General features: G+C 38.4%; 1 protein-coding gene across 2 annotated transcripts in view; it reads right to left on the bottom strand.

Annotated features, from left to right (window-relative positions):
- Nucleotides 1-12,831, bottom strand: part of PTPRA (protein tyrosine phosphatase receptor type A) — a 149,011-nt gene that overhangs the window by 55,986 nt on the left and 80,194 nt on the right. Inside the window, exons 2-4 of one of the 2 annotated variants that reach the window (XM_059133780.1) lie at nucleotides 10,570-10,648; nucleotides 9,020-9,361; nucleotides 581-607 (exon numbers count right to left, since the gene is read on the bottom strand). In XM_059133780.1, the coding sequence (XP_058989763.1) occupies nucleotides 581-607; nucleotides 9,020-9,361; nucleotides 10,570-10,642 (442 nt within the window). In that variant the 5' untranslated portion in view covers nucleotides 10,643-10,648. The remainder of the gene's footprint in view (nucleotides 1-580; nucleotides 608-9,019; nucleotides 9,362-10,569; nucleotides 10,649-12,831) is intronic. The other variant, XM_059133781.1, reaches the window with a different exon arrangement.

Genomic DNA, 12,831 nt, shown 5'->3' with positions numbered 1-12,831 from the left:
TCTTACGCCCTCTTATGACAGTCTTACTATTGTCCTAAGCAAAATGAGCCACTCCACGTAAGTACCCACGCATTCTGTTCTCTGTTGACCAGGGACTTGCCAGTCCTCCTTAGACCACTTACACAGTATCTCCAGCCACTGGGACATTACACTAGAGTGGTGAAAACCCATAATATCCATATAAAATGACAAAGGGTCCACACTTTACAGACTAGCGAAAACAACATAAAAAGCTAGAATGTTTATAAGCAATTATTGATTAGACATTAGGAATTACTACAGGGTAGAAATTATGGCTTAACAGCACCAAAGGATGCTATTAGCAAGGTGACATAATAAATTAAGATAACAGCTGTTTTACTACTTGTTAAAAGACATCATAACTGTTAGAATCCATAAACTATATTTAGAAACATAGTATTTGTTTCTGTTACTCTTCTCTACAAGGTTAATATGGAAAACAAATTAAGGGAAAGTAAACACACAACCATACAGACACACAAGGTTACCACAAACTGAGCAAAGACGGTGAATACTGTACACTATAAAGGGGACAACAGACATAAGGTGAGTGGCTCACCTCTTCTGTCCTTCGAGTCAGAATTACCTGTGTAATAAGTGAGAAATAGAAACATTCATTCTCAAAGAAAAGCTTTACAATTCAACCTAAGTTAAGATAAAATAAGCTCTAGGAAAACAAGATACTTTCTTCTTTATATATATTGGGGCTAGAATGAGGTACCCTCCAACAAATGGGAAACAAGACTGCCCAGACTCACTAAACTTCAATCAGTAATTTGTCCTTCTGAGTACAAAAACAATACATCAATCTTCTTAAAAAGTACAAGAACACAAAAAAATACAAACACAGTAGTATTAGAGGTCTTTAGATCTTTTAGGCCATTAAAATGCAACAGTGCAGGGCGCCTGGGTGGCTCAGTGGGTTAAGCCGCTGCCTTCGGCTCAGGTCATGATCTCAGGGTCCTGGGATCGAGTCCCGCATCGGGCTCTCTGCTCAGCAGGGAGCCTGCTTCCTCCTCTCTCTCTCTCTGCCTGCCTCTCTGCCTACTTGTAATCTCTGTCAAATAAATAAATAAATCTTAAAAAAAAAAAAAAAATGCAACAGTGCAAAATTAAGTTAAGGATATAAAAGACCTAAAGGGTAATAGGCAATAAAATCTAACCAGTATGAAAAAAAAAATAATCTAACCAGTGTAGACCAAATTCTGTATCTTAACAAAAACTTCTCACAAGCCCTTATAAATTATTCCCCATTACAGAAAAAACACAGACAATATTCTTTTATCATGATGCAATAAAACTAGTAATTAACAAACATTTGAAAATTAAAAGTAAAGCCAAACTATAAAATACCTAAAAAATAACAAAATCACTCTTGTGGCAGAATCTACCAACTCTCCCCCAGTAATAGTCTCTTCTTCTTGCTTTTGGTACAAGGTACAAACCCTGTTTTGTTTTGGTTTTGTTTTTTTAAGCTGAGCACAAAACTATCAAGCTGTAGACTGCATTTCTAAGACTCCTTTGTGCCAAATGTAGTTATATGAAGAATTCTAGGCAATGGGATGTAAACAAAAGTGATAAGGGTAACTTCTGGATCACATTCTTTGAAAAAGAAATTGTCCCCATTTCCTCTGTTCCCCATTCTCAGGGGCTGGAACCAGAATCCAATGATGAGAACCATTTCTGACCAATCCCATGAGGGCAATTTTGCTGGGCTGGCAGAACTGATAAGAAAAAAAGAACTTATGGTTTCCTGGGTGGTTCAGTCAATTAATTGGTGACTCTTGATTCTGGCTCAGGTCATGATCTCAGGGTTGTGATATAGAGCCCTATATCAGGCTCCGCCATGAAGCGGAGATTCTTCCTCTCTCGGGGTGCCTGGATGGCTTAGTCGGTTGAACATCTGACTCTTGGTTTCAACCCAAGTTGGGCTCTGCACTCAGGGTGTCTGCTTGTCCCTCTCCCTCTGTTCTTCCCCGACCCCCATCACGAATTTAAAAAAAAAAAAAAAAAAAAAAAGATTCTCCTTCTGCCCCTCCACTCTTTAAAAAAAAAAAAAAGAAAGAAGAAAAGAACTCAGTCCTTATGAGGCAAAGCCCTCTGTTTACCTCTGGAATGTGAGAGGGGAAAGAAGGATAACTTCTGTCTACTTAAGTCACTGAATTTTGTTCTGCCTTTATTAGAGTAGTTTAGGCTGCACCATAACTAATACAACTACCTACAAGAACACTTATGGGATACCTTACAAACTAATAAATACATAACAGCAGACTCCTTGGAAGAAAAAAACAAACTGTGAAACATAGAAGTGGTTACCTAACTCAAGTATGAAAATGGACATAACTATGTAACAAATATTAACAGCTATGTAGCAAATTAATCTTAAGAGACGACTTTTCCTCAAATCCATTCAAGTAATTTTGAAAACATGAATGAGATGCATAGTTTTCTAGGTAAAGCTCATTTCTTTCTGTGAAGCAAAGCAAAACACTGACAACTAAAACTTAACAAAAACAGCACAGATACATTTAAAAAAAAAAGTACACAGGGGCGCCTGGGTGGCTCAGTGGGTTAAAGCCTCTGCCTTCGGCTCAGGTCATGATCCCAGGGTCATGGGATCGAGCCCCGCATCGGGCTCTCTGCTCGGCGGGTAGCCTGCTTCCTCATCTCTCTCTGCCTGCTTCTCTGCCTACTTGTGATCTCTGTCTGTCAAATAAATAAATAAAATCTTTAAAAAAAAAAAAAAAAGTACACATATAAAGGAAATAGACCAATTTAATTTAAAGATAACTTATGAATGTCAATGGAAAAAACCCAAATACAGTAGTATCAAACAAACTGCTACAGTTCATTCAAGGGAACTACAACACAACCAAGTAGGGTCGTTTTTGCACAAATGTAAATAGTTCAAAGTTAAGAAATCTATTAAAATGATTCACCACAGCATATCACAAAAAGAGAAATCATAATGGCCTTGCTCATTGATGCTGAACAGGCAAATGCAAATGCAAAATTTAACACCTATTCTTGACAGATACGTTCTTTAAAGCAGGAGTAAATTAATAAAACCTAAACATGATAAGTATGTTAACCTCAACCCAAGAGTCAGCACCATCCATGGTTAATGGAAAAACCACTAAGAACATCCTCCTGAGAGTCAGGTACAAGACAGTGCTTTTACCACTGCTTCCTAATTTTGTTCTGAAGGTATTCACCAATTCATTTAAAGAGAAAAAGAAGGAGACTGATTTGAAGATTTATGATAATTGAAGAAAATTATGTCAGACACTGGGGAAATTTTTTAAGATGACCGGGATAAAATATACCTACAAAAGTCAACAGCTTTATGTAGTACACCCAAAACTAAAATAATGATCTAGATCAACTATTTCCTAAAAAAAAAAAAAAAAAAAAAAAAAAAAAAGTCAATAGCCTTTATAGCCCCAATAGCAGCCAGTTAGAAGACATAATGGAAGAAAATATTCCATTTATACTAACAACAAACAAAACACCAAAATAACAAAAAGGAAACCTTTGAAAGAGCTAGAAAGAAGCTGAACAAAACATGTGCAACATCAGTGGCAAAAACTGGAACACTTCTAAGAAATACAAAGTAAGACTTCAGCAAATGAAATACAATGCATTCTTGGATAGAAAAATTTAAAGATGGGGCACCTGGGTGGCTCAGGTTAAATGTCTGCCTTCAGCTCAGCTCATGAACCCAGAGTCCTGAAACTGATCCCTCTATCAGACTCCCTGCTAAGCAGGGAGCCTACTTCCTCCTCTCCCTCTGCTGCTCCCCCTGCTTATGCGCACGCGCGCTCTCTCTTTCTCTCTCTCTCTCTGTCAAATAAATAAATAAATAAAATCTTTAATTAAAAAAAAGACTTAAAGATGTCAATTGCCCCTGTTCTATAAATGTGACATGATCAATAAAAACTTTTCTCCTGCTATATAAGTTGATTCTAATGTTCATAAAGAAAAATAATCAAGAATTGCTAGCAAAATTCTGAAAAATAAGATTAACAGGGATGACTAACCTTATCAAATATTATTTTATAGTTACAATTATTAAAACATGGGGGTTCTGACATGGACAGAGAAAATGATTAACAGAAAATACAAATACCAAGAAACAGGCATAGAATATAAATACATATCAGAATTCAATATATGGTAAGGTAGCATTTTGAATCAGTGAGGAAAAAAATAGATATTCATTGAAAGGTACTGGGATAAGTTGTTAACCATTTTGGGGGGAAAAAAAGATCCATAGCTCACATTTCACACGGAATAAATTCCAGATGGATCAAATATTGAAGCACACACTCACATGCATATACACATACATATATAGAAGAAAGAAACCATAATTCTAGAAGAAATCATAAGGAAAATAATTTTGTAATACTGGAGTAAGACTTCCTAAGGGCGCCTGGGTGGCACAGCAGACTCTTGGTTTTGGCTCAGGTCATAATCTCAGGGTCCTGGGATCAAGCCCTATCATGAACTCTGTGCAGAGTCTGCTTGAGATCCTCTCTTCTTCTCCTTCTGCCCCTCTCTCCCACTTAGGATCTCTCTCTCTAAAATAAATCTTAAAAAAAGAAAAAAAGTCTTCCTATGTATGATCTAATACCAAGAAAACATTTAGTTAAACTGATAAATTTTAATTAAAAAATACTTTGGGGGCACCCGGGTGGCTTCAGCTCAGGTCATGATCTCAGGATCCTGGGATGGAGCCCCACATTGGGCTCTCTGAGCAGAGAGCCTGCTTCCCCACATCCCACCCCCCTACCTTCTGCTCTGCCTACTTGTGATCTCTGTCTGTCAAATAAATAAATAAAATCTTAAAAAAAAAAAAAAAAGAGGGGTGCCTGTGTGCCCAGTGGGTTGAGTCTCTGCCTTCAGCTCAGGTCATAATCTCAGAGTCCTAGGATGGAGCCCCACATCGGGCTCTCTGCTCAGCAGGGAGCCTGCTTCCCCCTCTCTCTCTGCCTGCCTCTCTGCCTACTTGTAATCTCTCTCTCTCTGTCAAATAAAATCTTAAAAAAAAAATGTTTTTAATTGCTTATGATAGTTTCTGTAATGAAGAAAAGCTAGATGAGCAACTGGGGAAAAATATTTGCACCTTTATCATAGGTAGACAAAAGTCTGTTTTCCTAACATTAAAGAGCTTCTATAAATCTGTCAGAAAAACCCGACATTCTAATAAGAAAACCCCGCAGAGGATACCAACAGAGTTCTGAGATAAAGAAATACAAATGATCTTTCCAAATACGGAAAGATGCTCAACCTCACTCAGTGAAATGCAAATTAAAGCTACACTGAAATGCTAATTTTCACCTGTCAGACTGGCATATATCCAGAAGTTTGGTAATTTACTGTACTTAAGACAGCATAAGAAAACAGGCACTTTGACAAACTGTTTATAGGAATGAATTTCCCAATAGAGGAAAATCTGTCAATACCCACCAGTTTACAAATGCATACTTAAAAATAATTTATCCTATCAATATTCTTATATATGCTTGAAATGACAAAGTATACTGTTTGTACTCTGAAAACAACCTTAACGTATAATGATAGGGAAAACTGGATAAATACATTAGGGTATACTCATACAACAAAGCAGCTCTTCACTGTAATACAGAACAAGTATGACAGGCTAGCGAAAATGCAATCTGCAGAAATATACACAATACATATGTGTATCATTTGTGTAATAAATATAAGAAAAAGGACTATATATATATATATATATATATACACATACGTACACACATATATAAAAGGAGAAAACAGAGACTCAGAGCAAAGGTCAAAAGGAGAGAAAAATTTAAAATAAAGAATTAATCTAGGTTATGTCCAATATCCAAATGAGTTTTAGAAGAAAACAAAAAATGGACAATGAAAGAAAATTTCCAAATAGAAGAAAAATATATCAACCTGAAGAACCAAAAATTTCCAGAATTGAAGAACAAAGGCTCCAAAGGTCCTATCAAGTATCCAGCATACTGAATGAAAAAGACCCACATCAAGACACATTTCCGTGAAATTTCAGGATACTTATGATAAAGAAGAGATCTTTCAAAAACACACCAAAGTGTAATTATGAATCAGGATAGCAACAGAATCCTCCAAACCTAGGAATTAGGAGTGACAGGGCAATGCTTTCAACATTCTGGAGGAAAAAATATGTCCTCACATTCTATACATAGCCCTACAGACATTTTTAGACATCCAAGGCCTCATGCAATGTACTCCTCATTGACTCCTATCTCAGGAAGCTACTGGAAGATATGTTCTACCAAAGGATGGGGTAATCCAAGAAAGATGTCAATACAGAAGTCAGGAAGCAAAGAGAATTTCCAAAACAAAAGAGAAAGGAAATCCCACACCAACACCTGGGCAGCAGCCCTGATGATAAAGCCTAAACTTGAGTAAAACAATGGATAACTCAGGAGGAAGATCTCTAGGGGAAAAAAAAAAAAAAAAAAAAAAGATTACTTTACAGATCTGACTTTATTGAAAACTGTACTGAGAGGCTATAGAAACTATGAGAAGAACTGGCTAGCAACAGGCAAAAAGAAAACTAAAACAGAAATATAAGGCAACTGGGGCACTTGGGTGGCTCAGTCAGTTAAGTGGCTGACTCTTGGTTTCCACTTAGGTCATGATCTCATGGGTCATGAGACCGAGCCTTGTATTGGGTCCACGCTCAGTGGGCAAGTCTGCTTGAAGATTCTCTCCCTCTGTTCCTCCCCCAACTTGTGTGTGCATGCACACACTCTTTCTGATAAATAAATAAATTAAAAAAAAAAAAGAACTATAAGGCAATTATAAAATCCAAGAAAGAATTGTACAAGAAAGGAAAAATAATCACATTATACTTATAGCTCAGCAGGGAGTAACATCATTATAATAATATAAAACATCAAATACTGATTTAACCAGAAATTATGATGTAACAATTATGGGAGGACTGATGAGGTGGTAGTAATCAGGAGGTCGTGGGGGTTCAGGTTGTGACATCCTGATGTACCATAAAGGTTTTCTTGTGTTTAACTGATCAAAAGTCACCAGTGAAAAGCAGTCTCATCCCCTGAGACATGAAATGTGTTAACTATACAATAACTGGTTTCTTAGCTTTAGCATAATTTGGACCTATGACAGATAAAGGAAAACTCAGTTCCCTAACAGCAGAGTGCAAAGACCACAAAAGTGAGAAATAGGCCTAACTTGCTACTTGACAGCCCCGAGATCAAAGACAAGTAATTTAATCTCTATACTTTCACATTAACCATCTATTAAAGGGAGGTAAGTATCCATAGTCATGTCAAAGAACTGGCAAATGAAGACAGTACAGAACAGAAGTGAAGAACACAAGAACACAGGATGCAAAGTCAGTCATGCCTGGGTTACTGTCTCACCTTTCCCACTGACTAATTCAGTTTGCACAAGTTATTTTGTCTTCTTTCCTCAAGTAATGGCTATAACTCACAGAAAGAAATACATTCTACACTGTTACTCAGTATGTGTTTCTGTATGACTGTAACAAAAGTTTCACAAAATAATATACAAAATGCAAGAAGAACAGAAATGGAACAGGACCATCCACTTAAAAACAAAACATGATGGCCCACTAAACTGATTTCATGAGTTGGTCATGACCTGTACTTTGAAAAAGACTCCCTAAGTTACAGTTTCATCACTGTAAAATTCCTCCATCTGCAAAACATAAAACAGAACCAACCTCAGAAGATTCATAGGATACTATATACGATTACTCTATAAAACTCTCAGCACAACACCCACCACTTAAAAATAGTGCTTGCCATGTAAAGGCGGGCACTGTAAATGCTTTACCTCTATCAATCCATTTCATTCTGATAGTTCCTCTATGAGGTAAGTATTATTACTATCACTCACCCTTATTTTACAGATGAAGAAACTGAGGTACAGAGGTTAAATAAACTTGCCTGTGGTCACAGTCAGGGTGGAATTCAAACTCAAGTAGTGTGTCTCAGTAGACTGTCTACCATTTACAGTGGAAAAATATGGGATTAAAGCAGGAAAATGCAGGGCCTGGGTTGTATAGCTCAGCTGAAAGAGATCAACTGTAGTAACGAAATGAGATTCAATTCAGCAAGTACTTTCTGAATGATCCCCATGAGCAAGATGTGATTCCAATCTAGGGGCCCTCGCCATCTAACAGGGAAGAAATATGAGCCAAGGAGATGAGATCACAGAAGATGGAACAGTGACTTTTGCTAGAAAAGGAATGACAGTTATACAGCTGTCAGGGAAAAATTTCCTCTACTCTTCAAATAAGCCCTCTAAGGGTCCCCTTCTCTTTTACAGACCAGGACCCTGAGGCTCCAAGAAGTCAGAAATTTGCTCCACCCAACCTGGTCTCTGACCTAGGGCTGATTCTATCTTTGGTGCCACTTCCCATTCAACCACTGATGGACTGAAGGAAAGAAGTAGGCTGGGCTGAGGCCTCAACAAGCTGGCACTGCAACTTAACTATTTCCCTGAGCTCCTCTAACTCCACCCTTGGCCACAGGGTTCCCACTCCCTAACTGTTACAGACATCGAAACCCATTCTCCTTCCATGGTCTCCATGGGTCCTTTCATTTCAAGGCTAATCCTATTACTCAGCTTCTGCAGCCTTTCATCTTTAGTCTCCTGCATCATCAATTACCTCCCCTTTCTCTTATATTTTCAAACTTCTTCTACCTTTAACACTCAAGCCTCCCCAGTCTAACCAGAATGCCAGGCAAAGCATAAACACTCCTCTAGAGTGTTTCTTCTTTCTTCTTAAGTCTATGTTAAACAGATATTCCTGAGAATTTATTATCTAAATTTCATCAGTTCGCAATTTTAATTATTTCAAGAAATTTTGTGGCTAGAAGACACAAAGTAATAAAACGGTAAGTAACCTTATAGAGAAAAAGAGAACAAAAACAAAACCCAAAACAGAAACCATCCCTAGTACCTGAAGGAGGGAAAGTTTCCGGGGTGGTGGCCACAGTGCTGGAATTCCCCTCCCAAGGTTCCGTGCTGGCATCTGTGAACTGGTTCTCTGGAAGCCATGTTCCATTTGGTGAAAGTGTAGTGACTACAGAATCGGTACTTGCTGTTCTTGTGGTCCCATTGTCAGAGTCTGAAGAATTGACAGTGGTTATATAGATGGGTCCCAGCGTTAGATTGGGGCTGAATGTTGGTGCCACCGAGAAAGAAGTTACTGAAGAAGTAGAATGTGAAGCTTTGGTCTCTTCTTTGACTGATTCTGCTGTTGATGTTTTCATAGATCTTGTAACGCCTACTGAAGGTAAAACTATAAACAAGAAAAAGAAAAAAAGAAAGAAAACACCCCATGAAGAATGTGATAACTCAAAAGTTATGAGGCACAAAGCAGCAAGCATTAATAAACTCTCAAACAGGGGCGTCTGGGTGGTTCAGTTGTTAGGGGTCTGTCTGCCTCTGGCTCAGGTCAGGATCCCAGGCTCCTAGGGCTGAGCCCCACGTCAGGCTCCTTGCTAAGTGGGGAGTCTGCTTCTCCCTCTCCCACTCCCCCTGCTTGTGTTCCCTCTCTTGCCTCTGTGTGCCTCTCTCTGTCAAATAAATAAATAAAATCTTAAAAGAAAAGAAAAAACAATGTGATCGCTCAAAAATTATGAGACACAAGGCAGCAAGCGTTAATAAACTCTTAAACAGGGGCGCCTAGGTGGCTCAGATGGATAAGTGGCCGACTCTTGATTTCAGCTCAGGTCATGATCTCAAGGTCCTAGCATCAACCCCGTGCTGGGCTCTACCCTTAGTGGGGAGTCTGCCTGAAACTCTCTCTCCCTTTGCCGTCCCCTGCCCCTCACATGCTCTCTCTCAAATAAATAAGTTAAAAAAATAAACAATCAAACACCTGAGACCAAGAAAAGACCACACACACACACTCTCTCTTTTATCTAACACTGGGCCTTTTCTACCACCTCCAAAGGACTACTGTTTCACAGAGGAAGAAAAGTGGATTCATTACTTATATTTTCAGAATCAATATAGAGAAGTCTTTTTTTTTTTTAAGATTTTATTTATTTATTTGACAGACAGAGATCACAAGTAGGCAGAGAGGCAGGCAGAGAGAGAGAGAGGAGGAGCAGGCTCCCTGCTGAGCAGAGAGCCCAATGCGGGACTCGATCCCAGGACCCTGAGATCATGACCTGAGCCAAAGGCAGCAGCTTAACCCACTGAGCCACCCAGGCGCCCCAATATAGAGGAGTCTTAAGTAGCAACAGTTTTGTTTGTTTGTTTTAACTTTTCAGGGATAAACATAGAATCTATTTATTTAAAGTAGTATATTGTATACAGAGCAATGCTGATCATTCAACAGGACTCAGAGATTTCCAAAGACATATATTTTATACCATCAGTTTTAAGTAAATCTTAAATATTTCTTCTTTCTTGAATACCACCCAGGTCTCCAATTTTAGGTCATTAAATGTGAAAGCAAAATTCTATTCAGAACACTAGCCTTATCAAATGACAATTTACCTGTGGTTGCATTGTTGGCACATACACGTGTAAGACTACTGCCAAGCAGAACAAGAATGAACCAGGAATCCATGCTGACCTAGAAAGGAGACAGCCATATTAGACAAGGTCCTATATTACTGTAACTATGTCTAAAATACTCACCAAAGGAGTATTTTGGGTAAAATCTTCCCAGCAATAAAATGTACATACAGACCAATGATCTTCTGGGAGTCTGATATGCATGCCCCCAAATCCAACTACCTAATTGATTTTTTATATCAATACAAATAAAACTTAGTAAGAACACACTTTTTAAAGCATTACCCTCAACTTTGGCTATACTTTAGAATCACCCAAAGAACTTTTAAAAATCTCCATGCCAGACTGCATCTCTGGGAGTGAGAGCTAGGGAGTGGTCCTGTGAAAAGCTCCTCTTGTGTTCACCATGTGCAGCTTTAGCATCTTCAGCATGGGAAGTATGGAGAAGGTAGGGTGACTGCGATGTAATGCTCTCTGAAACAGACCTCATACAGCTGCTCCCAACCTTTATTTCATTTCAAACCACATCAGAGTTGTGGCACATTCCTACTGATAATAGTGGTTCATCTGTCCATTCAGATTTTTGTGTCCTGTAGTGAGCTAGGTACTAGGGGAAGAACTGGGGAGCAATACACTCAAACATCCCATCTTCAGTAGACTCACACCCAGATGGTAATCAAATATGGTAGTGAGGGAAGCAGGACATGCCTCTCCAAGAGGTACATTAGAATCTCTGAAAAAGGGTGGGAGGAATGCAGGTGGCTCATACACAACCTAGGAGTTTGCCTCTGGTACCAGCAACCATGCCTAGTAGGGAAATGGGCTCAGTAGGTGGCCTTCCCAAGCGGTAACCATGTAAGATTTGATGACCTTACTATTTTTCCCACCTGACTATAATCTAAAATAGGGAAAGCATGCAATTCCCTCCAAAAGGGTTAGAAAACAAACTGGAAAGCTGATTACTTATATGCATATACATTCTTTTTTTTTTTTTTAAAGATTTTATTTATTTATTTTACAGAGAGAGATCACAGTAGGAGAGAGGAAGGGAAGCAGGCCCCCTGCTGAGCAGAGAGCCCGATGTGGGACTCGATCCCAGGACCCTGAGATCATGACCTGAGCCGAAGGCAGCGGCTTAACCCACTGAGCCACTCAGGCGCCCCATGCATATACATTCTTGATAGGAAATGGTCTGAGGAAAAATAACTGTGTTTGGTGGGACACTGTAAGACCATCACCTCATTTCACAAAGCAAAAATAAAATCCAGAAGGGTAGAAGGATTAAAAACACATTTTACAAGGAAATAAATTAATATTTATGTGAGCTCAGGATGAGGAAAGATTTTCTGATTTAAGAAATCACAAAGGTGGAGCACCTGAGTGGCTCAGTGGGTTAAAGCCTCTGCCTTCAGCTCAGGTCATGATCCTAGGGTTCTGGGATCGAGCCCCGCATCAGGTTCTCTGCTCAGCGGAGAGCCTGCTTCCCTCTCTCTCTGTCTCTCTGCCTGCCTCTCTGCATACTTGTGATCTCTCTGTCAAATAAATAAATAAAATCTTAAAAAAAAAAAATTAAAAAAAATTAAAAAAAAAAAAGAAAGAAATCACAAAGGTAAAAATGGCATATCTGACTATAGAAAAAAATAAAAGCTACTAAATGTAAAAGAACATAAACAATGTTCATTGACAGATTCAATAATGTTCATGGAGACTCAATACTGTCAAGATGTCAGTTCTTCCCAACTTGGTCTATACACTGGATGCAATCTCAATCAAAATGCAAGTTATTTTTTGGATTTTGACAGACTGATTCTAAAGATTGTAAGAGGCAAAAGACTGAGAATAGTCAACTAAACACAGAAAAACAAAGCTGGAGGATTAACACTACCTAATTTCAAGACTTATCATAAAGCAATAGTAATCCAGACTGACTGGTATTGGTAAAAGAAAAATAGATCAATATAATGGAATACAGAGCCCAGATACAGACCCACATAAATACAATCAACTAGTTTTTGACAAAGGAGGAATGGCAATACAATGGAACAAAGACAGTCTTTTGAATAAATGGTGCTAGAACAACTGGGCATATGTGTACACAAAAAAATCTGGACACAAATTTACTATAATCACAGACCTTAATGTAAACTCTATAAGGCACCTAGAAGATAACATAGGAGAAAATCAAATGACCTGGTATGGTGATGACTTTTTAGGTATAACACCAAAGACACAATTCATTAA

Source organism: Mustela lutreola, chromosome 9 (assembly GCF_030435805.1).
Source record: "Mustela lutreola isolate mMusLut2 chromosome 9, mMusLut2.pri, whole genome shotgun sequence".
Classification (NCBI taxonomy): domain Eukaryota; kingdom Metazoa; phylum Chordata; class Mammalia; order Carnivora; family Mustelidae; genus Mustela; species Mustela lutreola.
The sequence above is the reverse complement of the archived record's forward strand: the minus strand, read 5'-3'. Positions and strand labels throughout refer to the sequence as shown.